Source organism: Hemicordylus capensis, chromosome 1 (genome assembly GCF_027244095.1).
Source record: "Hemicordylus capensis ecotype Gifberg chromosome 1, rHemCap1.1.pri, whole genome shotgun sequence".
In the NCBI taxonomy this organism is placed as follows: Eukaryota; Metazoa; Chordata; class Lepidosauria; order Squamata; family Cordylidae; genus Hemicordylus; species Hemicordylus capensis.
Window position 1 is genome coordinate 274,919,838 of NC_069657.1, and position 26,557 is coordinate 274,946,394.

The window sequence follows — 26,557 nt, forward strand, 5'->3', positions numbered from 1 at the left end:
CTATACATAGCTCATCATGTCTCAAGGAATGACACTCTGGAGAGCCATCTCACCTTTGGGGGTGGCTTTCTAGGCAGCATAGGATCCTGCAGATAGAAAGGAGACACAGGGTAGACTGTGCAAAGTCCTTTGGATACCAACCTAAGTCTGTTGGTCCTAATACACATATGAACATTGGTTCATACCAAGAGCCCCTGGTGGCGCAGTGGTAAAACTGCCGCCCTGTAACCAGAAGGTTACAAGTTCGAACCTGACCAGGGGCTCAAGGTTGACTCAGCCTTCCATCCTTCCGAGGTCAGCAAAATGAGTACCCAGAATGTTGGGGGCAATATGCTAAATCATTGTAAAACGCTTAGAGAGCTCCGGCTATAAAGCGGTATATAAATGTAAGTGCTATTGCTATACACCCCAGTACTGTTAACTAGCAGTGGCTCACTAGGGTCTCAGGCAGAAGTCTTTCCTGTCGCCTGCTGCTTGACTCAGTCCCTGGCTTCCCCAATGAAAACACTTTCATTGGAGGCTAGGGATTGAGTCTGGAATCTTCTGCATGCAGAGCATGAACTCTGCAACTGAACAGTGGCCCAACTCCTTCCTGATGCTGGGATTTGAATATTTTGGGGCCAACACTAATTGCAATAATCGCAGTCTGGCTCAGCTACCAATTGGCTTTCAAATTAGCATGTGCTGAATTCTGAGTTTGCAAATGTTTGGGAAATTTAAGTGTAAAAGTATGCTTTCCTGATGCACAGGCAGAGGTGTAGCTGGGGGAGAGGGGGCCTGTGTTCGCCCCTCTCCCCAGCGGCCCCTCAGGAGCTGGAGGGCCTTGGTTCTTCAAAACCATCTGCTCTATTATAGATACACACCTGTGCACAGGGAAAAGTATATTTTGGACCTGGTATTTTTTGTTAAAAAACCAGAAGACAAGCACTTCTTCGAAGCAGCTCACACATTTGGTTAATATCACAGTGGACCTGATGCAAAACAAATAGACCCATTTTCCATCAAGAGAAAGTTGAGAGGTGTGGGCATATGTTTTGTATGGCAATGCATATAGTAATGCTGCTGATCAGCTGCTATGTCAGCTACAAACCCAATAGAGGCTGCAATCCTGTGTGCACTTGCTTCAAAGACTTACTTTTAAGTAAAGATTCTTAGGCTCCAGCTACAGTACACCTAAAATGTCCATTTAGCGATTGATATTGATTGTCTAGGGTATTCTTTAAAATAATTGATCTCTTTTCACCTGGTTTTTTAAAAAAAAGGAGGATGCAGGCGGGTGATGAGAAGATCAAAGACTATAAATGTGTCAAACTCTGAAATGCAAATCACCTGCCACAATGCTGAAGAGAACAAATCCTGCATTAACACCCTAGTGTCAACGGCTCAAATTAGGTTGAACAGACTGCAAAGAAAAGGCCAAAGACAACATATTTATCGCTTGTTCAGATTTGTTTTCTTCTTGATTTGATTGGACAATGGCATGAAAGACTATTACTTAGAATTATGTCTCCATAAATTTGTCAAATGACTTATCAATGAATAGTCCATGACATACAATTGCTCAAAACATAATTTATTACTGAAAGAATGTCACCACAGTACGCAATATAACAGGAAAGGGAGCATATCTATATTAAACACCATACATTTCTAAAATGACAATGACTCATCAGGAAAGTTTTAGATTCAGGATTTTTATTTCTCCCCTAGTATATATTACATTTCATATGTGAGAATATTTTGCTTTGACTACATCTTCATCAACTTGACATATCAACTTTCACATCTATTTCACTAAGCCCTTTAAGGGGCAGTAAGGCTGTGCACACATGCAGCCAAGCCCAAGCTTGGGCCTGGCTGCTCGTGTGTACTGCCGAGATCAAGCCTGATCCTGGTGCTGCTGTGGCCCCAAGCCCAACTTTCGTACCTGGCCCTTGTACCCCTCCATTCTGGGGCTAGGATCATGTGTGTGCCGGGCTGCTTGCAGCCTGAGTGCACACAGAGTCGGTAGCCTAGAGCAGCCCACGCATGTGGGATTCCCCCAATGTACTGCTGTGTGGTGCATTGTGGGATATCCAGAGGCCAGGATGCATTGTCCTGGCCTCCAGAGCTCCACATTGCTTGAAGTAATGTGGATCATGTGGTCACACATTCTGCATGTCCCACCAATACACTTGGATTGTCTGGGAGGAAGCTAGGCTCATCCCTGCCTTCCCACCCACCTACCTGGTCCCTGGTTGTGTGAATAGCCTTTGTGTCTCACAAACGTTTGATATTTGGGGCACAGTTTTTCCCATCCCTGGATTAGAACTGGTGGCATATTTCAGCCTTGTGGTCAAAAGACATAGGACAGCATCCAGAATAAGAGGTGTGTGAGTGGAAGCCTTCTGCTCATTCACAGGGAAGTAGAAGGAGTGGTTGTTTGTGCTGATACAGTTATCTCTCTTTCTCTCTGCAGCCCCTGAGCCTGGTGAAAATATGTCCCTGAGAGTCCTGCAGCCCTCAGGGACATATTTTTGACAGGCATATGGGGTTACAGAGTGAAAGGATTGGCAAAAATCACTTCTTCCTCCTGCATCCTTCATGAGAGCAGAAGTGTTCCACTCATGCAAATCTTACTCTGGGTGCCGTTCATATACATATATTTTATCTTTCAAAACGATGGGAAAATGCCCTCTTTGCAACCATGCAGGTGCCTGGTTAATCTAGGCTTTTGGCTTTGTGCCCTGCCCAAGTCAATGCAGAGACCAGGCTATGCTTTCTGGTCAGTTGTGATGCATGTTGGGTTGTGCTCTCACCTGCTAGCTGTAACATATGCCAAGTCCAAGGATCCCTCTTCCTTGTTATAGTCACACTTGGGATGATGCCCAAAGGTTGGCAGAGAGAAGCGGTATCACTGCTCTATGGCACCTCTCCACAGCAAAGGCATATCATAGTGGATACGTCCATCATGGTGATAGTTTTTCAAGATACACTTTAGCCACTCTTGTGACACAGGACAGGTATATGTCACAGGCCACAGGTTGGGAATCAAAACTTTAAGGCTTTAGAATGGAAAGGATTAAAACAGCATTCTCCTTAGATACAGCTCACTGTAAGAGTAAAATCTAAGGGTTCAGTCTGAAGACTTGCCACATCAGCATGCTTAGTATAAGTGCACTGAATATTTCACCCGTGCAAACAAACAATACAGTGGCACCAGAACTGTAGTGGCATTAGGACGATATTGCGGGCACATATTTAGACCTCTAAGATCAGGATGTCAGTTTATTATAGTTAATTGTGCTGATCCCAAGACTTAATGCATTCTGATGCACACATAGTGCTCTTGCAGACTATCAGTTAATTTCAGTGACAGATTCAGATTTTCCAAAGTAAGGGGTGTGCATACAAATTCACTTTCTAAGTTTCAATGAACAGGAAAGCAATTTTGAGCAAGAAAATGGCAAACTAATTGGAGCAACCTACATTTAGACTGTATCACTGGATGTACAGTAACACAGCAACAAACCAAACAGGGATTAAATGGAAAGTTAACCAACCAGAATATCTGGAATGTAGCTATATGGAACAGAAGAGCAAGGGCATAGTTATGTGTAACAAGTCCCTGGATATATTCATCTGGAGCCCTCTTTCACTGCCCTCTAGGTGAAGTCTTGTCTGCACTAGGTAGGGATATGCAGAACCATTCGATTACGAATCAGTCCCCTTCAGGAAAGGGGGCAAGACCAAGATCAATCCAAAGTGAAGCGAACAAGTTCAACTGGTTGAGTGGCAATGGCAGGCAGCCCCAGGTGCCATTTTGAAGGGCTGTTGTCTTTTCCCTTTGCTGATTGGTTTTCTGCCATTGCCTTGCAATCTCCTTTCTTCTTGGTTAGCTTGTTATCATTCAAAATCAAGTGTTGTCAGGCAACTCTACCCCCCATTGGCTGGGGAGGGGAGGAATGAGGGAGCGGGGAGCAAAAAGGAGGGATTTTCAAACTGTGTGGTTTGTTTTGTTTGTGAGGTAGCAAGAAATGGACACAGTAGCAGCTCTGTCTCTCTGTGTAATACTTCTTGAGTTCCATGTCTGGCCTTGTGCTTTACTCACTGCTCTGGGCTGATCTGCAATCTGATTCTGCATTTGCAAGGCGCACTACTCTTTCAAAATGTGGCTGAAATTGCTCTAGTTGAGCTTGTGGATGGCTATATGCTGTGGTGTCTCCTAGGGACACCAAAGTGGGTTGGGTGGTATGGCATGAGCACTACCTGGACCAGTCAGTCAACCTACTGACCCAGATACATTTTTTAAAAATCATTAAAAATTACCTGATTGTTTTGCGGGTTGGGTGGTAGTCAGAGGCATATCTAGGGAAAATAGCACCTAGGGCAAGCACTGAAATTGCGCCCCTGTCCAAACAGGAATGATGGGACTTGTAGTCAACAATATCTGGAAATCCCTGTTAAAAGGAACACTGTGCCATCTAGACATGGTTGTGGATCAAAACCTGAAAACATGAGCCATCTCCGTAAAAGACTTAGAACAACACTCAGGAGTTATCTGAGAATTCCAAGTGTCATTTTTTCTATCTTATCTCATTCTTTAAAAAAAACCAAAAACATGACTTTGTCCTAGAGGATCACCTGCCCACCTAGCCACTAGCAAAATAGGGGAAGAAGGTGGTGCCGGGGGTCTATAAACCAGTGAATTATTCCTGCCAGCCTTTGTCTCATGATGACTGTTGGCTCATGATGGGGTATATGTGCATTCACCATTCTAGAGCTTACTTTGACACCAGGAGGGAGGAGGATACATTAGTTTGCCACACTAGACAGAGGCATTTGCAACAGGAGCAGACAGCCAAGTTCTGACAGGGCCAAAACCAGCCCCTGCCAGACTAAGAAATCATTGTAATTTGCCCCTTCCTGTCACAAGCAGTGTGCCATGCTTTTATTATTGACTCTGACTCTCAGATATCCCAGTCATGGATGGAAAATTCAGGGTCAATTTACAAGAGACACATTTTCTACATGGAAGTTTCTTCTGTGCAGGTGTTGTGCAGAAACCCATGTGTAGTGACCTTCAGGGGCATAGCAAGGTTGGAATGGGCCAAGATGAGATTTTAAAATGGGCCCCCAGCCCCTCAAAGTCCAGGGCCTCCACACACTCCAGGCCCCCAAGGATTTAAGTCTGATATTTCAAAATACGTATGCTGCCTGAAAATACATTTCACTGAATACACACATGCACACTTCACAGTATATAGTGATATACATTGAGTACTATATATTTGTGCTACTTTTAATGCCTAGAACACACTAGCAACGCTAATTATTAAAATGGCCCCCTCGCTGCAGATTAGCAAAGGAGACTTTCAACCATGCAGGGTGAGCCTATGTTTGTTTTCTCAGAATTCTGAACAAATTCAGTCAAGTTTGATTCCAGGAGGTTTTTCACACGAGGCTTTTAAAGCCCTTTGACACACATCTCTTCTGGAATGGAGGTGCTGCATTCACATGTTGGCCAGATTGACCCTGAAGTCCCTGCAAGTTATTGGAGAGCAGTTCACACACAAGAAAAATAAAATAAAATAAAATAAAATAAAAGCACAACACATGCTTCACAGTTCTCACTCACACCTTCTGGGTTGCAAAACAACTTGAACATAAGTGCATTTATAAATGAATGAATTGAATGAATGAATGAATGAATGAATGAATATAATAGTTTGTTCTAGAAGTTTCTGTAATTTTCTGCCATGAAACAAGCCACTTATAGGCCTTTTTAGATAGTAAAAAGCCAGAAATTTTTCAATCTGTTTTAAATTAAATATTCAGAGACTTCTCAGTCTCTCCCCCCACCCCCATATCAAAGCCCTATGGCAAGCATATCCCTATATACCCAGGGTGGTGAGGTAGCCACAAAAAGGAATTCACAGCCTACCTTGCAAAGGCTGTGCTGGATGGTCTGGTCTGCTGCAGGGAGCTCGGACAGCCTCCTTCTGGGCTTGCTTGGGGCCTGCCGAGTTCAGGCTTCAGGGAGACCTACACTAGGCCTCTCTGGAAGCCCTGCCCACCCTCTGATCAGCTGAGAGGCGGGGAGAGAAGAGCTCTGCAGTTTGCAGGCTGCTCCGATCCTGGGCCGGAGCTGGAGGCAAGTGGCTGAGGGGCCCTGGGGCTGGGCAGGTGGGCAATGGGGTGGGGGTGGCAGGGACTGGCATGGCGTCCCCCCTCAGTGGCGCCTAGGGCACGTGCCCTGCCTGCCCCCCCCCAGTTCCGCCAATGGTGGAACTGATTTCTTGATTTATCCTCAGCCAGCAGCTTACCTTACAAATTTGACCATACTAAATCAGAGGAGAGCGTTCTCACTGGTGCAGTTTAATGCCCTGCCGTCTGCCATTTTGGATAGCAGATTTAAGAGAATACCGCTCAGGAACCAGCTATATTCATGCAGTTCAGGCAATATTGAGTCCATCTGCTAACTTGGCAAAGAGGCACCTTTTAACGTGGTGATTCTCTTTATTTAGCAGGGGGAGAGTAACTGGCTCTATCCACCCCCAGCACAGTACTTCCAGTGACTGTTGCTGGTGTCTTAAATAATTTTTCTTTTTAGATTGTGAGCCCTTTGGGGACAGGGAGCCATCTTATCTTATTTATTTATATTTCTCTGTGTAAACTGCCCTGAGCCCTTTTTGGACAGGCGATATAGAAATCAAATGAATCTCACATGTGCTTTTGTACTGTTTATATTATAGGGATATTTGCATTGCCTAGATTGAACCACTTTTTAAAAACATGCCAGGTCGATTAGAAGAGTGTTATACTTCCTTCCTTCTGGCAGACCAGTATACAGCAATTACAGCTGGAATAGCACGATTCTGTGCTACAGCATGCAAACTGAGACAGGAGCAGTTAATTAATTGTAATCGAGACCTCTGTATGTATATGTTTTGATACTCTATTCCTAGGCCTGTTTTTGATTTTATTTTACTTTTTCCATTTTGTTTTTTGATTGCTGGTCATTGACCATAATAATAAATTCATTCAAGTTCCTCATTATTCCTGATTGGTGAACCACTTGGAACAGGTTTGAGTTGGTTCATCAAACTGACCAGCCCAGCCAGGCAGTTCGGCCGAACTGCTTCACAAACCCACCGTCCAGTTCAAATTTGGTTCAATTTTGGACTGAACCATAGAAAACAGTCCATGTACACCCCTACTTGCAACAGTTTAGAGGATTCTTTTATTATTATTATTATTATTTCTTGTTTACACAGTCAGACAGGTGTTATTGACTGGTATGTTTTATCCAGACTTCTTCTTCTTCTACTTCTTCTTCTTATTATTATTATTAAAATGTATACCCCACCCAAACTTACATCTCTGGGTGGCTAACAGTTAAAACACATATAAAAGTTAAAACAATACAATAATTAAAAATCATAAAATTAAACAGTATTTTTAAATTAAAAACCTGAAAAAACTTGGGTTAAAAAAAGGGCTTTCAAATGTTTTTTAAAAATTGCCAGAGATGGGGAGGATCGTAACTCAGCACAGAGTGCATTCCACCATCTCAGGGCAGCAACCGAGAAGGCCCGTCTCTGTGTGACTATCAAACAAGTTGGCGGTAACTGGAGATGGACCTCCTCAGATGACCTCAATGGGTGGTGGGGTTTGTAGCGAAGAAGATGCTCTCTTAAATACCCAGGACCTAAGCTGTTTATAAGTTATAACTAGCACTTTGTATTTTGCCCGGAAACCTATTGGCAGCCAGTGTAACTCCATTAGCAAAGGAGTAATGTGGTCTATCCAAGATGACCCAGAGACCAACCTGGCTACCATATTCTGAACCAACTGAAGTTTCCGGACTACGTACAAAGGCAGCCCAACATAGAGCGCATTACAGAAGTCAAGTCTGGAGGTTACCAATAAGTGTGCCACTGTTTTGAGGTCATTGATCTCGAGAAACGGGTGCAGCTGGCGTATCAGCCAGAGCTGATAGAAAGCACTCCTGGCCACCGTCTCAACCTGAGAAACCAAGGAGAGGTATGGATCCAGGAGTACTCCCAGACTGGGGACCTGTTCCTTTTGGGGAAGTGTGACCGCATCCAGAACAGGTAGATCAAAATCCTCTCTGGAGTTCTGACCCTGCACATTAAGTACCTCCGTCTTATCTGGATTCCGCTTCAGTTTATTCTCCCTTATCCAGCCCATTACTGCTTCCAGGCAGGCATTTAGGGAGGATATGCCTTCTCCTGAAGAAGTTGACACAGAGAAGTAGATCTGGGTATCATCAGCATACTGATAAACACCCAGCTCCAAATGCCCTGATGATCTCTCCCAGCGGTTTCATGTAGATGTTAAAAAGCATTGGACAGAGTATGGAACCTTCTTTTATCTGTTTTGGTTTTAACTGCTGTTTTACCATAGTGACTGATATATTGGTCTGCTGCTTTATTTTATTATTTATATATTGTTGTTTTTAATGCATTTGTTGGTGAGCTGCCCTAAGGACTTTTTAAAATAAAAAAGCAGAGTATACATTCCTTAAATTTTAAAAAATGATCCCACTCTTGAATCCTAAGTGTGTGTGTGGGGGGGGGCAAGACACTGAAAGACAATAGGCTGGTTCGGACACCCCTGTTCAAGTGGCAACTCATTGAGGGGGGGTGCTGGCCCATCCAAGGGGGGAGGGGTGCTGGCCCATCCACCCAGTGCACTGACCCTGCACTCACATGATCTTGTGGAGTTGAAATGCCCAATCTGGCCCCAATCACCAGTATTTAAACTGCTCAGTTAGGGACCAGTTCAGGCTTGCCAGCCTCACAAAATCTAGGTATATGGCAAGTGCACCGGATGACCATGACCAGAGCAGCATGCTCTCCTTTTTCCTCATGCAGTTGTCCACCAGACAGATGGAATTGTCCTATTCAGTCCAATCTGAATGGTGCTATCCTGCATTTAAAAGGATATGTGCCCATTGTTTGGGGAGCTAACAGAAAATATATATTTATCTTCAGGTACAGTGTAAAATGTGCTTCTAATTTTAATCCGGGTGGGGAAACCCACCCATGCCCTAGTGTGGAAAATACTACAGTTATCCCTTACCAACCGTGAGGGCTCTGTTCCAGGAAAACCTTGCAGTTGGTGAATTCGCGGTAGACAAGCCATTGAAATCAATGGCAAACAGGGGAATCGCAAAAGGGCCACAAAAGTACAGTAAAAAATAGGGGGGGGGAATCCCCCAAATCACTAGGAGTAAGAGGAGTGAAGGAGACCCCCCCAAATGACCCCAACCCCCCCAAATAACAAAAAACCCAAAATGGGGGGGGGAGATCCTCACCAAACCGCAGATACTTAAGTTGCCGTTGGCGAGGCCTTCCACTATTCCCCAGTTGCGGATACTCAAATCCGCGATTGGGAAACCTGCAGTTGGCGAGAGACAACTGTACTCAAATTTATACTGGCAGAATGTACACTGGATTTCAAAATGGTGCGCATCCACTTTCTATCCCACATTAACATTCACACACGTAACACTCATTTGTTGGCTCTAACACTAATTCCTTGAGGTGTATCAACTGCAACAGCCCTTGCTGTGAGAATAGTAACCTTAAAAGATGCTTCCGTTGACCTGTCTATTTTGTGAATGCCCATTTGGGTGCTTTATATCTCATTTCCCATGACATTTGGGCCCTCATTCAGCCATGTTCCTAAGCACATGCTTTTGAGTTCATGACAACTGTGGGAGTTTTTAGTTCTTGTTCATTCTTACTTTCTTTTTTACTTAATTCTACAGGGCCCTGTAAATTGTGGGATAAACAGTTAACGATTTAAAAATCTTGCAAAAATATCCAACAGCACTTTTAACTAAATTGCTTGTTAATCTGTCAAACATGTTCCTTTAAAAAAAAAAGTATTGTAATCAGGCGATGTCTCACATACCTTTTAAGAAAGAAATAATCTTCTTGCTTGAAACTCATTTTTATTACATTTTGTTGGAGCAGAAAAATAATCCCACAATAATCTCTTCAAGGGAACTTTCTAAAAGGCTCATTACAACAGGGACTATCTTGAAGCTATCTCTGGGAACTTGAGCACTAACACCACTGGGATGAAATGCAGAACTCTCCGGGAGAAAGATTAATGGGAGCTGTTATCTCTAGTCAAGGTAAAAATCTTTTCATGTCTAGGGAAGTGTCAAGCTTCACCATTTTATATCAACAGATGAAAGGAAGCTGTGGCTAGCAATATTACTCGATCTGCTGTAGGCGAAGTGCTACTGGTGAAACAGTAAAACCTGCAGTGGTAGATTTAGCACTTTACCCTTCAGGAAACAAACACTTTGTGTTCCTAACACTGTTTAAATGTGCAGCTATTATATGCTAGTTTTTAACCAGCTTCCCTTTGTCCCAAATAGCAAGAGGATGACCCCACAACTCAAATCATAATGCATCCTGTTAAAAATGAGGGTCTTGCAAACTTCAAGCAATTTAAGCAGGACAATTGTCATATGGCTTTGTGCTTCCTTGGAGAGCCAGGATGTTTATCTTATTTTATCTTGGCTTTCTAAGGCAAGTTCTCTTGCAAAGATATCTCCTTGGGGCTAAAAGGCACTGGAGGATGAAAGATTTTGTAACCTAATAACATCTTCTGTAATGCATCTTCTACAGATATGTTGCAATTTGCAAATGAATTTGACAGCCTAACACTTATCCCTTTAGCCACAAAGTTGAGTCAGCTTACATGCCTGCCAACACTAAGCTTGCATTTACAAAACTTCAGACTCAGGAGAGCACCTCAGTTAATATTTCTGTAGACACTGTAGTCACCTCCATAGCCACAACCACAGGAACATGTTTTGTATGGCTTAATAACAGGGCCTGCAAGGAGGAACAAGGACCCTGGCAGATTCATATGAGTGAAGGCAGAGACTCTGGTCCCAAGCCCTGTAAGGCACTGAAGGTCACAAGTAGCTTTTTGAATCTGTCCTGGAAGCAAACTGGCAACCTAATAAGCTACTTCAGGATAGGTGCAGTGCTTGTGTAGCGACTGATACCCACAAGCATACTTGTGGCAGCATTCTGAACCAGCTGAAGCTTTCAATCCATCTTCAAAGAGAGCCCCACAAGGAGCACATTACGGTGATCCAATCTGGATATAACCAATGCATGAGTAATGGAGGAAAAATACAATTTTCCCAGGTAGGGCCGCTGTTGGTGTTTCAGCCAAAGCTGGCAAGAGACACTCCTGGACATCACTGTCAGCTGGGCCTCCAGGAGAACCCCATGCCATGAACTTGGTATTTGACTGGTTGGTTCTGGGAATCAAACAGATTACCAGTTTTGTTGACCCAGAGCACCTCCATCTTATTTGGATTAAGTTTCAGTTTGCCCCCATCAAACCCAGCACGGCCTCTAGACACTGGTTCATGACACCAACTGCCTACATGGTATCAGCTGCTTTAAATGATAGGTAGAGCTTCATCCAGAACTCCTTGGAGTCAAGGTGTTACTATGTACTCCAACACTTTCTCAGCTACGTCAAGTTAGAGACTGCCCCAAAGCTACTGATGATGGTTGAGTCCAGGGAGGATGGCTGAGTCTAAGGACATTTATTTTCAGGAGATGCCTAACCACCACCTCCTTCAGTGAGGTGGGCAGGTGGGACAATGACCAACTCTTGTTCCAGGGAGGCATTTACCATCCTGCAAACCACAATCCCAGCCCATCCCTGGCTGACCTCAACAACCATGGAGGGCAAGAATCAAGCACACAAAATGGTAGACCTCGGACGTCCAAGAAGGGTCTATCTCTTCAGGAGACTGAGAACCCTTTCTCACGATTGGGAGAAACGGCTCAAAAGGGGCAAGGGGAGGAAGCTTCAAAATGCGTACCTCCCCCACAGATGATCTCCCTGCCGTTGCTGGACGGTAGATCACCCCCCCAGACGACTGCTGGCTGCTCCCAGGAGGCCCCCAGAACTGCCATAATGCACCACGCAAGTGTGTGTTGCATTATGGGGAGCTTCCAGACATAGGCTGGGAGGCTACTCGTGTGTAGAGCTGTGTGGCACGACACACAATCAATTATCCAGGGGGAAGAGTGCGCTCGTGCCCTTAACCCTGGCTAACAGCTGGGGCTCCCTACAGGGTTTGCTGCTGCGCCACCATCGGGAGCTGTGCAGCTCCCAGTGGTTCACATGCACAGCAAAGACCAGGCTTAGGCAGCCAAGGCTGGTCTTTGCTGCACGTGTAAACAGCCTCATAGTCATAGTCACGGGGTGGGGGTGGGGAATCCCAGATGGTGCATTGGGAACTGTCAAAATCTTGATTTCTGACTTTTGCAAGGAGCAACTATCACAGATATGGAAAGCAATTTGTAAACTAGTTGTCTTCTTCATTCTATACATTTGCATCTTGACATGACATGATCACCTACACTGGGGACATATATTAGGTTTGAAGTCACATAATAATTAAGTATTAATTAACATGAAAAGTTATTCTGGGGAAATAGAATGTATTGGACATCAACATTCCATTGGGCTTCATTTCTCCATTTAAGATACTTCCATTACCTTAATTTCTCACAGAAATGCCACGGCAGGTCCATTTTTAAAAGTTGTTTTTCGCTACCTGCGGCATTTACATGCAAATGGAGGCAAAGGAGACTTCCAAGGAAACAGCAGTGTCTGTGGAGGCCGACAATGGGGCACAACAAGGACACTTTGGTGATGCCAGGCTCAGCAGTCTGTTTTAAGGTGGTGCCACAGGCCATGGAAGGGGAGAGGTGGAAGGGGAGCAAGGAGGGTCAAAGAATTTGTTGTCAGAGATGGGGAGGCTCTTATTTTAGCAGGGAGCACATTCCAGAATCTTCGGGCGGAAACAGAGAAAGCCCATCCCTGTGTAGCCACTAGATGAGGAATCTTATGTGGAAAGCGTGGTTTGTCCCATATCAAAATAAAGTTGATGTTAGCAGCTTATTGTGGATCCCTTACAGACAAGGATGCAACCCCAGTGAACTCCCCCCATCTCCTCTGGCACTGGTAGGAGTCATGAGAATCACTTACCACTGTCTCTTAAACACATTTATGGCTGAAGTCCTAGGCACAATTACCCCACTGAAGGGTAAGCCACATGAATCTCTGGTAAACATGGATAACACAGTGCTATAAAGGCCACAATCAGCAGTTCAGAATGCTTAAGCTCATGGACTTTGATACACTTGAGGATGCCTCAGTGTAGGAACAGCACCTAAGAGTGCAATCCTAAGCACACAAATATTGAGGTAAATTTGTTACCAGAGGAGCCTCCATTTTGGATTTAAGTATCCATTTGGATAGACAAGACTGTAATAAAGGACAGAAGCTATTGCCTTGAAGTTGCCGGCCTGGAAAAGGTGGGAAGTGCAACCAAATGCTCTTGTATTTTAATAGAGAGTTACCAGACAGACAACTAAAGGTTCTAGGACAAAAGGGAATCAGGACAGACCGACCCCAACTAAAGCAGAACAATTCCTTTCCACTGACTGAACTGGCACACACAGAACTCCATCTGCTTTGTGCCCCTGCCAGGTAGTACTGCCTCACCCATTCAGCCCCTATAATCTGTCATTTTGAATACATACCCCTGCTAACTTGGCAAAGAGGCACCTTTTAATGTGGCGATTCTCTTTATTTAGCAAGGGGAGAGTAACTGGCCCTATCCACCCCCAGCAGGGTACTTCCAGTGACTGTTGCTGGTGTCTATCTTATGTTTCTTTTAGATTGTGAGCCCTTTGGGGACAGGGATCCATCTTATTTATTTGTTATTTCTCTGTGTAAACCACCCTGAGCCATTTTTGGAAGGGCGGTATAGAAATCAAATTAATAAAAAATAATAATGATGAATAATACCTCCCATTCGCAAACCTGCCTGCCCTTTGTTCTAACTCCTATTATTGACCAGAAACCCTACCCATGTCTTAATGCGCTTTCAGAAGCCACCTTGCTGGCACTCTGCCCAAGTCTCCCCTGCAACAACCAGTCAAGTAACTGTTCCTGCATTCTTTCCCACAACCTGAACCCAGTTTATGGCACACACTGTGCCCAAGATCTGTTTGGAATCTACCAGCCCAGCAGGCCTGGAAGTCAGTCCAGCCCAGTGATGGAATTACTGTCATGTAGAAGCTTGATCTCCAGCCCAACACCCAGCTCTCCTGTTCCTGCTATTTCTTCTCAGCTGGAGATATATCAACTCTCCCCCCCCCCCCGCTACCCACCCTTCCCCATCCTCTCTCTCTCTCTCCCCCCCTCCCTCTCCAGCTTCACTTTCCTTGCAGTGGCTTGACTACTTTGACTCCTCCCTCTCCCACTGAAACAGCATCAGATCCACTCTGTTGCACCTGCTTTAGTAGACAATATTCAAACATTCAATACCCAATTATTATGTTGTTGCCTTTTAATAACACTTTTCTTTTTGAAAAGTCCTGGCCTCCTGTAGATACTTTGCTTCAGATACCTTACAGTAATGCTTCACTACTTGGCCCTGATCCAAAGTTGCACACACTTACTGATTTTGTGTTAGTTAACCTGGGCTCACTCTACCAGATGGATAGCTGTGGGCTTCCTTGGCTGGTCAGAGTTGGCTGTAGAATCAATCAATCAAACTTTATTTCGGTCTCTGACCAGCAAAAAAAAAGAAAAAGAAAAAAAAAAGACAGGAAATAATTTAACAACCACCAAAAATTCTGCATTATAAACATACATAAATCCATTATAAACTGTACCTATTAAGCCTAACAAACAATTATTAAGCTAGATACTAACATCTGTCTAATTCTATTAGCTACCACACAAAATGTAGCCAGTTTAGACAAGACATTGGAATCCTGATCAGAGTAGAAAATGGACATAAACATCATCAGAATGGCCCGGAAAATTTCGTGGAGGGGCAATAAAAGAAATAAAGAGTATCTCTATTAAAAATGCCGTATAATAAAATGTATGCCATTGATTCTACTGCTCCAACTCCACAGAGGCATAATTGCCTGATGTAAGGAATCTTCTTGAATGTACTCTCCAGCACTGCTGACAGGAGGGCATCGAAGCACACCAGAGTAAACATCCTTCTGTATTTAGGCACCATAAGCAAGCTAAATGGTTTAATATTAAACAACCGATTCCCAAGGATGAACCTTTTTGGAACACAGCTTAGTTCACTTTGGCTGCAGAAGGGAAGGGTTCCTCTGGAATCCAGGAATCCCTCCAGCCTAAAAGAGCAATTCCCCAGAAATTATCTGGTGTCAGTGTTGTAATTTTTTTCATCTGTGCACAGAATGAGTTTTGTTCTGGATGGCAGTATGAAGGCAGTGTATATTCAGAATGAGACCTTCCTGATTCAATCTGAGTGGGGTCTAAAATTAATTGAGCAGACATTTAAAAACTTGTGCATGTGCACGCCTTAGAGGGAACATTGGGATCCCTGCCCCAGACACCATCTAGATGCACATATGCAGAAAACATGAGTTGAAGCAAGCACAGTAAGTTCCACTGAAATCTACAGGATATACTTCAAAGCAAAATTACTGAGGACTGAAGTAGAAATACTTGTATAAGATTTTATGTATTTGGATAATATTACATACTATGACTACGATGAATATTTATATACCGCTTTTCAACAGAAGTTCCCAAAGTGGTTTACATAGATATAAATACATGAATTAAATGGCTCCCAATCCCCAAAGGGCTCCCAACCTTAAAAAAAGAAGGGAAAAAAAGAAACGTAAGATAGACACCAGCAACAGCCACTGGAGGAATGCTGTGCTGGGGATGGATAGGACCAATTGCTCTCCCCCTGCTCAATAAAGAGAATCACCACTTTGAAAAGGTACCTCCTTGTACAGTTAGTTGGGGGGGGGGGGCTAAGTGAGCAAAGAGCAAACATGAATGACCCAGACTTTATTTAGGCTTTGATATAAACTGAAATGTCTACAGGCAAAATGTAGCTAAGTCACCATTCTTCTTAGAAGTTTCAATCAAAGGCTTTTGGTAGACTTACTAAATCAAAAGGAAAGGTGTAATATTGAAGCAGTAACATATAATGCCAGCATTTAACACGAAAACATTCAGCTAATATTAATGTACTCGGTTTTCTAACTCTAGAATAACTTGCTCAGTTTTTTGCAGATACTAGACTCTAGTAAATTCAGTGTAAATATATGTTCTGAGAGCAAAAGGGTTGTAATGTGACTTGTTTCAGCTGAATTATGTTGAACTTGGGGAAAGAAAAGAGGCCCCATAAAGTAGAAAGGGGTGGCTTATGCTCTGCTATGGCACACATGGCCCTTGACCAATAGGGATAGACACCAAGATGCCAACTTCATCTTTATGTGTATTCTGGCACAGGGTACTCTGCAACTCTTTCGTAGCATCTGTAGATCTGCACCCAGCTGCTGAAGAGAGTGGATTCCCTCCACATTGCCACCCAGCTAAATGAGCAAAGAGGCACTTTTTAAAGTGGTGACTCTCTTAGCAGGGGGAGAGTAACTTGTCCTATCCACCCCCACCACAGCATCCCTCCAGTGGCTGTTGCTGGTGTCTACCTCATGTTTCTTTTTAGATTGTGAGCCCTTTGGGGACAGGGAGCCATCTTATTTATTTATTTATAACTAGTATTTTTAAGCCCGTTAAAATAACGGGCGCTAGAACCTTTTTTGTTTTGTTTCCTTTTTTCCTTCTCCCTCTCTCTCGCTCTCCTTTCCTTCCTTTCCCCCCCTCTCTCTTTCATTCCTTCCTTTTCTCTCCCTCTTCCTCTCTTTCTTTTCCTTCCTTTCTTCTGTCTCCCTCTCCCTCTCTCTCCTTTCTGTTTTCTTTCTCTTTTCCTCTTTTCTTTCTTTTACGGGCTAGCTCTAGCTGCCACCTCTGCCCTCCCCGGTCCCCGTGGGCGGCCGGGCGGAGAGTTCCGCCGTAAAGAGTGCCGCTGCCGCGGCCGGGCGGGCAGCCGGGCCCGAGAGTGTTGCCGGCGCCACGGGTGGCTGGTTGCCTGGGCCGAGAGTGCCGCCGGCGCTGTGGGCGGAGAATTCTGCCGCAAAGAGTGCCGCCGGCGCCGCGGGTGGCCAGGCCCGAGTGCCGCCGTTGCTGCGGGTGGCTGGGTGGCCGGGCCGAGAGTGCCGCCATTGCTGTGGGCGGCGAGTTCCTCCGCTGCCGCCAAGAATTCTCCCCGGTTCCCGCTTGTTCTCCCTCTCCACTGCCGCCTCTGCCCTCCCCGGTTCCCGCTTGTTCTCCGTTATCCCGGTTGCCGCTTGCTCTCCCTCGCCGCTGCCCACCCCGGTTCCCACTTGTTCTCCTTCCCCGCTTCTTCTTCTTTTGACCTGGGTGACAACATGGCCGCCGTGTCTCTGCAGCCGTATCTTTCTCAGGCGCTCTGAGCATGCGCTCCGCACATGCCCAGAACGCCCGAAAAAGACACGGGTGCAGAGACACGGGCGCACACTTTAGCTCTTTATTATAGAGGATTTTTCTATGTAAACCACTTTGGAAACTTCTGTTGAAAGGCAGTATGTATATGATGTAGTAGTAGTAGATTCCATCTCTGCAGCAATAGGGATCCTCACGGCCAATAAAACATGTGTTAGACAAGGGGTAGAGTGGTCTTTGCTAACAAAATGCTCTAGGTCAGAGCACAGGAGTACTGCTGGAGAAAACATACATATGTGAAAATACCACCACATCCAGATGATGTGAGCAAGTTTCGAGGTTGCCACATGCTTGGTGATTGCAGTAAAGAACACATATTTTTATTTATTGCCTGGCTTCATGATAGTGTGGAGGAAGTGTATGCTTTTCACGTGAATACAATGGCTTACATGCCGCACGCTGAGCTGCACAGTCAAGGAGGACGCAGGCTTGCTGCTTCTGCAGCACTCACTAGCCCGACAGCACTCCCTGCAACAGCAGGGGAAGTTCTGGGTGAATGATACGATTGCTGCAGTGCTCTACTCCCAATGGGAATCGGGGACTGCAGCGATGACGCATCGCATTGTTCACACAGGGCCGCCCCCACCATTGGGGGTGAGTGCCACAGAAGCAGCAAGCTGGCATCCTTCTTGGATGCGTGGCCCACTATGCAATACACAAGCCACTGTCCACACAATTCACAGAATGTCTGTGGCAAGTGCTGCCAAACGCTCCTATACAGTCACCAAGGCCACTGAAAGCAACTAGTTAGACAATAGTTTCACTTGAGTCCTGGCCATTCAGGATTTCTCACATCATGGTCATTAATTAAGGCTGTGTGGTTATTTACTAAGCTGTCTTTGGAGCTTTTCTAAAGAGTATAGGAGAGCTACAAAAGAGCAGAAGGCAATTTAAGAAATCTCTACCTTCAGGAAATGCAAAGACGATCTAACTGCTCTGTTGTCTCAGTTTCAGCCTTTCAGACAGAGGCAGGGGACTATCGGCCCACACTTCAGAATCACTCTCATTCTCCTGTAGATGAGAATAGGATACACCTAATGTAGGTGCTGTGTGGCTTGGAGAAGTGAGAACACTCACAATAGAGGAAGGTCTGGGATGCTTCTCCACTGATAAATCAGTGCCAATTGCTTTAAAATTAGGCTCTTTTCCTCTTTGCTTCATGTGAAGAACCAATTCACTGTTGCTCCTTTTGTTACTGTACATGTCCTTCCGCCAAAGCAGGTTACACTCTCTTTCCCTTTCTGGGCCTCCAGGAGGCTTCCTTCTACCTGTATTTTCATTGTCACTGTCTTCACTAGAATCACGATTTTGGCAGACACTCTTCTTAAGCGGCCTCTTCAGAATCATTTGTGCAGAATTTGTTCCAAGCTGACAGTTACTCAGGACCTTTGCTGACTTGAGAGCCAACTTCAGTGACTCATTTTTCGAGCAAGTTGGTTCTAGTGTTACAGTGCAGAGGCCTATGGACTCTGAGGTGCCTGAACCCACAAGTTTCTGTGCTGTCTGTACTGAATTTTCAGGGTTTTTGAGTTCTTTAGAGTTCTGCAAATGGAGTCCCCTTGGATATTTTTTCGATAACACATTTTCAATTTCCAGAGTGCTATCATTTAGCTGAGCTGATGGAGATGAAAATTCACCCTCTGGGCTAGACGTTCTCTTCATTTGTTTTGCTACTTGCAAAGGCTTTCCTAGAGACACACTTTGAAACTTGGAGAAGGCTTCAGAAGCAGAAAGTTTGAGAACTGCTTGATCTTTTAAATGCAGATGATGTTGTCTTTTAGGAAAGTCATCGTTTGAAACAAAGCAGGTTGCACTACGGGGTGGATCTTTATCACACTGTACAGAATCCAAATATGGTCTTTCTGCTGTTTTATAGAACAGTGGAGAATGTTGTCTTGTAGAAATACTACTAGTGCCCAAATCAGATTCTAAACAAGCAACATTAACATGCATAGGAGAAAAACTGAAGGATGTACCTTCCCAGTCAAGGCCACTCAACTGTAGGTCAGCAATCACAGAAGAGTCACAACAGTCTGTGTTCTGCTTCATACATTCTGCTTGTGGGCCCAAAGAACTACCAGAATGGCATTCATTTCCTGGGTTTTGTGAAGCAGTTACGAGCAAGGAATCTGGTGGGTTTTGATTTTGCAAAACTGTGCTGGAAAGGTTTATAGCTGCAAATGGATCCTGAGATTTGGAGACATTTTTTGGCAACATCTGACAATTGGAAACCATTTCAAAACCAAACTTGGGTTCATGATCTGGAAAGGTTTCATGTGCAGATTGCAAATTTAGCCGGGAAAAGAGATCTGCAACTTCTTTGTCTTCAGCTGAGCACTCACTCTCTTTCAGTTCAGTCTTCTTACCTAAAAGAACGAACAAAAGTATTGAAAAAAGTTTGATTATTTGTGATTAAGTTAAAAGAAGCAGCAGTTCAAGAACAGGCAATGAGTGGCTGAAACAGTGGCTAAAATCTAGCTTCACTATAACTAGGGATGTGCACAGAACCGGTTTGAAGGCCTTTTTACGGACCTCCGAACCAGTTTGAAAGTCTGATGATTCTGCCAGTTTGAAGGTTGAGGGTGGGGGATAACTTTAAGGACTGGGGAGGGTGCTCTTAACCTCCTGCTGGTGCTGTGTGCAAAATCAGTCCCGCAGGGTGGCAGCATACCTCCTTGCCGCCCTGGTGCATCACGGACCAGAAGTGGCAGGTGCGCATGCACAGATCGCATTTGCTCGCACACTGCACTATGCACACGCCCTAGGCACTTCCAGTCCGTGACACACTGGAACAACTTGAAGCTTCAAGCTTACCTTTCTTTTTTCTCTTGCAAATTTCCAGCTTCTTCATTTGATATAGGGCAACTATTTCTGGGTATGCAGCCTGAAACAACTCAGAGTCTTCTACTGTTATTAAAAAAGATTCCATAGGTTGATCTGCTTCTGTAGTGTAATGTTCTGGAGCAAAGAATAAAAGACATGGAAATGTGCGATCAGATTTAAAAGGAGATTAAACAAATGTGCGGAGACCATCTATAGCATGGCCCTGCTGCTTCCAGGTTCAGAGCCACTATGGCAACTGGATACCAGCTGATGGGGAGCAATGCCAGAAGCAATTGCCTTCATCTCCTGCTTGTGGGCTTCTCAGAAGCATTTGGATTGCTCCTGGACAGGAAACAGGACATGGAATACCAGCTGCTGATTTGATCTTTGTTTGATCCAGCATTGTTCTTTTGATATTCTTAAGACACAGTGCTGGAGCCACAGCCGGAACTATGATGGTTCTGCCCATAACTATATTTTTCCAATGCGGACCTTTCAGACCAAGTCCTAACCCTTGCTAAGGTGGACAACAAAAATAAGGCTTACAGTTGCCTCATAGTGAAAATCTGCCATGGCATCCTGGCTGATGCAGTAACAGGCAGCTTGTGGCTTCTCTCTGTTTATTTAGTACATTTATATACCGCCCCACAGAAAAGAGTCCCTGGGCAGTTCACAATATAAAGCCATTAAACCATTAATGTAATTAATGTTATTTATTGTGTTATTGTTGTCTGTTCTACTTATTTTGTAGGGAGTCCACAGATATCTGTGCCATCATTGTTTCAAATATTTCTTATGTTCATCGCTGGTAGTCCGACGTGGTATGTAGCATATGGAGTGGGTGAGTGTGGAAAACAACGGTGCATTTGCCAGTGGCTTGGAGGTGGAGGCAGGAAAGAAGGGACAGGGACAAAGCCAAGGTGTGATGTGTGTTGATCTACTACAGCTTCAGGGGATGCTACGTTTGGCCTACTAATCGGGTATCCCACAGTAGGTATTCTGTTTTTTTATTTTTAATTGTCAGATATTTAAAGGTGGTTTCCTAAAATAATTCTACATTTACATCATGACTATCCTTTTCCCTTTAAAAGATTTCTTGTCCCCATATTTCAACTGCACTGTAATTTAACTCTTTTCATTTGTACATTAAAGGGTACCAACCTGGTTTTTGCCACTCAATTTCAAAACAAGGAATTCCATTTTTTGTTCGTGTCCTGATTATCCTATGAAACAATTATAGGAACATTGAAAATAATAAAAATAATAATGAAGACTGGAAAGTCAAAAACTCTCATGTTTGTAGAACATGAATGAAAAGCGATTTCGATGTGGCCCCTTTCACACTGTTGCACAATTATTCTTAAAGAAGGATTTTTTTAGCTTCAGAAAGTGGAGTACAGAATCCAAGATATAGAATTTAACACATGATACATTGGCCCACATTCTCAACAGCCTTATGAGGTCAGAGCATGAGCACCACTCTTGCAGGGAGCTGGGACACTAGCAGTGCTGCAGGCTTGCCTCATAGTGCAGCATGTGGGAAGGGGAGAATGATTTTCACTTCCCTACCTTGCAAAAGGCCACCTAATGGTGCAGCAGAGAAGTAACTTGCCTGGAGAGCAGGAGGCTGTTGGTTTGAATCCCCGCTGGTGTGTTTCCCAGAATATGGGAAACTCCTGTATCAGGCAGCAGCGGTATAGGAAGGTGCTGAAAAGGCATCATCTCATACTGCGCGGGAGGAGACAATGGTAAACCCCTCCTGTATTCTACCAAAGAAAACTACATGGTTCTGTGGTAGCCAGGAATCGACACTGACTTGATGGCACAACCTTTCGTTTTTTCCTTACCTCGCAAAACCCCTTTTTTCTGCCAGGAACATGCCTCTGAGAGCTGTGTAAGCCTCAGGGACATATCCTTGGCGGTGAAAGTTGCTTCCCCTTCCATACACTGCACTGTGAGGCAAGCCTGCAGCACAGCAGTATCCTGCTGCCTGAGAGGGTAGCGCTCTTGCTCTGCCCTTGTAAGGCTGTGAAGAATGTGGGTCACCACCACAAAACAAAATAAAAGCCCACTAACAGCAGCAGCCTAAAAACGCTATCCACACAGCAAGTGTAAACAAGCTACAATTCCCCAGAAAACGGTTGGTTGGTGAAACAAAATAACTTTTACTGTTCTCTTAGAGGATGCCAATGAGGGGGTACAAATCAGGTGACAACTGCTGCTCTATGATGCCCTCCAACACGGCTGCAATATGCGTGTGAAAAATGCAACCCCATGGGTGGGCCTGATTAAATAGGACCCACGGACTCAGTCCTGTGGACATAGTTGCAGAGCTCACACACATACTGAAGCATGTGGAAATGAGTCAAGAGGAAGAAATTCCCATACAGTTGGGTGTGGATATATGCACACATACATCCTCGCCCCCAACATATACATGTTGCGTACTTCTTTCATCTATATTATTAATTCTCCTGGGTGTGCCTTAGAATGTGTGTCCCGGCGCCCAGCTGATTGGCTGGGTGGCAGAGGCCTCTGATTGGCTGAGGGGGCGCATCCAGAGGCCGTGCCACAGCCGCAGCAAGGAAAGGCTGGGCCCGGGCAGCCCGATGAGGAAGAGTGCGTGGGAAGAGCGCAGAGGGGGGGGGGGTTGCGAGAGGGAGCCAGTAGGGGGACACGTGACGCTGGAGACATTTGACAGGCGCGCGGCCAAAGGGAGCAGTCACTGTATCTGCCACAGTACCTGCACAGTAGAGATGGAGACTGAGGGACTTGATGTAAAGATTGACCAAGGAAAAAGGACCATGGTAGAGTAACAGGCGGGTGGGTGGAAAGCTGCGGAGAGCCAGATTGTGAGGAAAAACTATCACGACTCCCCACTACCCCCACCCCCCAAAAAGTACTGAGGAAGGGGGGAAGGGGCCAACAGTAGCTGCACTCAACAGGGACTTCTAGGGCCAACACTGGGGCAAGAGGTGGGGAGGGGTGGAAGGCAAGACCCTGGGGCAAGAGGGGTGGTGGAAGGCGAAACAAATGGGGCAGGTGGGGGGAAGTACTGTGTCATTCCCCAGTGGCTGACCTACCCACCAAAAAATAAATAATAATTAAAAAAAAAAAACACCCCACCCTGGGGACTTTTAAGGACAACACTGGGGCAAGAGGTGGGGTGGTGGTGGTGGAAAGCAAGACACTGGGGCAAGAGGGAGGGGTAGAAGGAAAAACAATGGGGCATTTGGTGGGGGGATGGAAGGCAAGAGGTCGGGGTGGAAGGCGAGACAATGGGGCAAGAGGGAGGGGGGAAAGTAGTGTGTCATTCCCCAGCAGCTGACCTGCCCACCAAAAAATAAAACTCCAAAAAATAAGTGAACTAATGCACAGATGTTCTGTGCGAGTTCGGCTAGTTTTGCTTAAAGGCTTACCAGCTATGATATAATGTGATTTCTTTTTTTAAAAAATAAGCATAGAGTAATGGAAAAACATAACACTTTTTGCATCTTAAATTCTGTATGCCTTGGTCTTGGAGGACCACTGAGGTAGTCAGTGAGGTATCAGGCCACTTAGGGCACTTTCAGAGAGTGTGTGGTTAATAAACACTACAAAATCAGACTACTGATCACCCACAATCCACACATTCAGGGAGTGGATCACGACTAGTTTACATGGACTAGAAGAATCAAGGTGAAGGTCAAACCACACTCAAACATTAGAAGAGTCATTCGAGTTTTCAACTTTTGTATTTTTAAACCTTAAAAATGGCAAGTGCAGGGGTGGGGTGGGGATCAGCTTTAGGACTACAGCATTTAACCCCCTGCCCTATAGTCCTGATGAAAGCTGCATCCCCAGAGTTGCTATTGACTTCCCTACACAGGCTAAGAGCAGCTTTGGGGCCAGCCAGACAAGGAGGAAGGGTTAAATCCCTTCCCCCTACACACTAGGATCCAGATTCTGATCAGGCCCTGCTTTCTCAGCTGTTATTTTAACACAAAAAGAAAAAGTTAAGAAGCACTAATGGCACTTCTAACATCACTTGTGGTTTGAACCAGAGCTGTGTAGCTATCAAAACAAGAGCTAGCATGGTGTAGTGGTTAGAGTGCTGGACTAGGACTGGAGAGACCCGAGTTCAAATCCCCATTCAGCCAGGATACTTGCTGGGTGACTCTGGGCCAGTTACTTCTCTCTCAGCCTAACCTACTTCACAGGGTTGTTGTGAAGAGAAACCTAAGTATGTAGTACACCGCTCTGGGCTCCTTGGAGGAAGAGCAGGATGTAAAATGTAGAACAAACCAACAAAACAGCAACAGCTTTAAAACCCACAAACAAGAAAGTCCCTCCACCCTGCGGTACTTCCAGCTGAACTTCCTGGATTATTTACTATCTACTTATTTTAGACATGTATTTTAGACATTTTTTAGACATGTATATTGCACTTCCAAGAAGTTATAAGAAATACATATTTTCGGCAACAATGGATGTGAAGAGAAAAATACGGTGGATTCTTGCAAGTTCTTAAACAAAATTACCGTAGTGCCTGCAGGTCCTGTGGGCTGGTATGACCAGATTTCCTTTTATTCATGTCATAATAAGTCAAAAGGGCACACAATTTCTCACAGGCATAATGCTTGGTCCAGTCCATTTTCTCAAAAGCAAATTTCTGTTGGTGCAAAAAAAACATTTAAAACAAAAGAATGCTGTTCTTGTTCTGTTGCACTTTGACCCATTTGACTCCTTTAGGAAAATCTTTTAAGGTGACATATCTGAAGCGGTTTAACTTACCAGCAGCTCCAGTGACTGGATTTTGAGGGTCAGTGCATTCCACTTTAAAATATAGTGAAAAAACTCAAAATGATAGGAGCACCAAAACCAACACCTATGACAGAACAACTAAGAAATCGGTAGAACTGGAAGTTGAGAGAGCAGGGGCCACATGACGAGCACGAAAGTCCACTGAGATTAACATTTTCTCAATAAGATTAAGAGTTTTGAATGACTCTTATTCTTTCTTTAAACCAAACACCCTTTGCTATATAAAGTTTTCATTCACCTTGACTACACCAAGTTAAATACAAATACAAAGTGTATCAGTACTTAAGTTTTACATGACTCATTGTGCAATTCAATGCATCTTTCCTCAGCAGCCACTCTGTACTCTCGTCTCTAGCAAGTGAGAATAGTCTCAATTCCAGAAGTGGTATCAGGATATTGACACAGCAACACTACACCAATAACATAGACTAGAGCAGTAATGCCCATTGTGTGTGTGTGTGGTGCTAAAACAGAACTTCCCTTGAAATATAATAGCAAGTAGACGCCATTTATTCTGTTTTATATCTATCTATATTTACTATCTTGTTCCAGGATGATTTGGTCATCTGTAGAAAGAAGTTTAGAAGACGGAAAAGTGACAGTATAGATGACTGAATATACATTTTCCCATTAGGATCATATATGAAGAATATTTTTAAATCATCAGATAAGAAATGTTTCCTGAGCAGTCGTAATCAGGCCAGCCTTACTATTAGAAAAAGTAACATAGTCTGCCACAGAAAGCAAATTTGGGGATATAACTAAATTTGAGGATATCAACATGTTATCAATTATTTAGTGTATTATTATATTGTTATCACCAAGGGAGGTGCCATTTGATTTTCTCCCTCAGGTAGCACCATCTCTTGATTTATCTCCTGCAGTGAGATTAAGCAACCTTGTTTTTGTTAAAAATGAGATAGATAAACTTGACAGATATATGTATAATCTTTTGCTTCAGCAGTGATAGGTACTCAGTAACCCTGGAACACAATCTAATCAATACACCAAGTCACTGATGGAAATGGAAAGTCAAGTATGCACTAACTCTTTTTCAATGAAATCAGTGGGACTTCAAAATGCTCAACTTTGACTGACCTATACTGAATGTCAGCAGTAATCTTTTAATCTTTAAGGTTGTTTTAATATCTCCTTAGTCTGTACATTAAAGTACCAACACAATTATTGCACATTAGAAAATGCATATTACATACTAGCGTTTCTGTATATCAGTTACGATCTGAGGAGACAAATATGTTAAAACAATATCAAGGTTTTTCATTCTCTTAACTGATAAAATGGCAGCTATTTCCTATCATTGCTGAATGCTAAATACATACAACATTGTAGTCAGACATCCAGTAACTTGGTCTGTACCTGAAAGGACAATAAATTTGGTCTTTGGCATGCATTTAGCTTCATCTGCTTATCTTTGCTGATGATATACTCTTGGATAACCTGAGGTTGGAAGGAAGAAAAGAGAAGATATTTG

General features: G+C 44.2%; 2 protein-coding genes and 1 long non-coding RNA gene across 13 annotated transcripts in view; 1 reads left to right on the forward strand and 2 right to left on the reverse strand.

The window, feature by feature from the left end:
* Nucleotides 1–15,824, reverse strand: part of MSGN1 (mesogenin 1) — a 32,199-nt gene extending 16,375 nt beyond the window's left edge. The window contains exon 1 of the mRNA XM_053285327.1: nucleotides 14,532–15,824. The gene's annotated coding sequence lies outside the window, so the exon portion shown is untranslated. The remainder of the gene's footprint in view (nucleotides 1–14,531) is intronic.
* The window catches only part of GEN1 (GEN1 Holliday junction 5' flap endonuclease), a 71,816-nt gene that overhangs the window by 24,136 nt on the left and 21,123 nt on the right, over nucleotides 1–26,557 (reverse strand). For 7 of the 11 annotated variants that reach the window (XR_008313621.1, XR_008313619.1, XR_008313624.1 and 4 more), the window contains 7 exons: nucleotides 26,443–26,523; nucleotides 24,783–24,913; nucleotides 21,424–21,485; nucleotides 20,254–20,397; nucleotides 18,345–19,805; nucleotides 14,532–14,641; nucleotides 2–86 (listed from right to left, as the gene is read on the reverse strand). Coding sequence is in view for 1 of the 11 variants with exons in the window: in XM_053285326.1 (XP_053141301.1) it covers nucleotides 18,367–19,805; nucleotides 20,254–20,397; nucleotides 21,424–21,485; nucleotides 24,783–24,913; nucleotides 26,443–26,523 (1,857 nt within the window). In the remaining 10 variants the exon portion in view is untranslated. Of the gene's footprint in view, nucleotide 1; nucleotides 87–14,401; nucleotides 14,642–18,344; nucleotides 19,806–20,253; nucleotides 20,398–21,423; nucleotides 21,486–24,782; nucleotides 24,914–26,442; nucleotides 26,524–26,557 lie in introns of those variants that run through there. The other 4 variants (XR_008313618.1, XR_008313620.1, XR_008313616.1 and 1 more) reach the window with 4 other exon arrangements.
* LOC128340338 (uncharacterized) lies at nucleotides 10,020–26,476 on the forward strand. The gene is made up of 3 exons (XR_008313625.1): nucleotides 10,020–10,150; nucleotides 21,014–21,252; nucleotides 25,618–26,476. It is a non-coding gene; the product is annotated as an uncharacterized LOC128340338 (long non-coding RNA).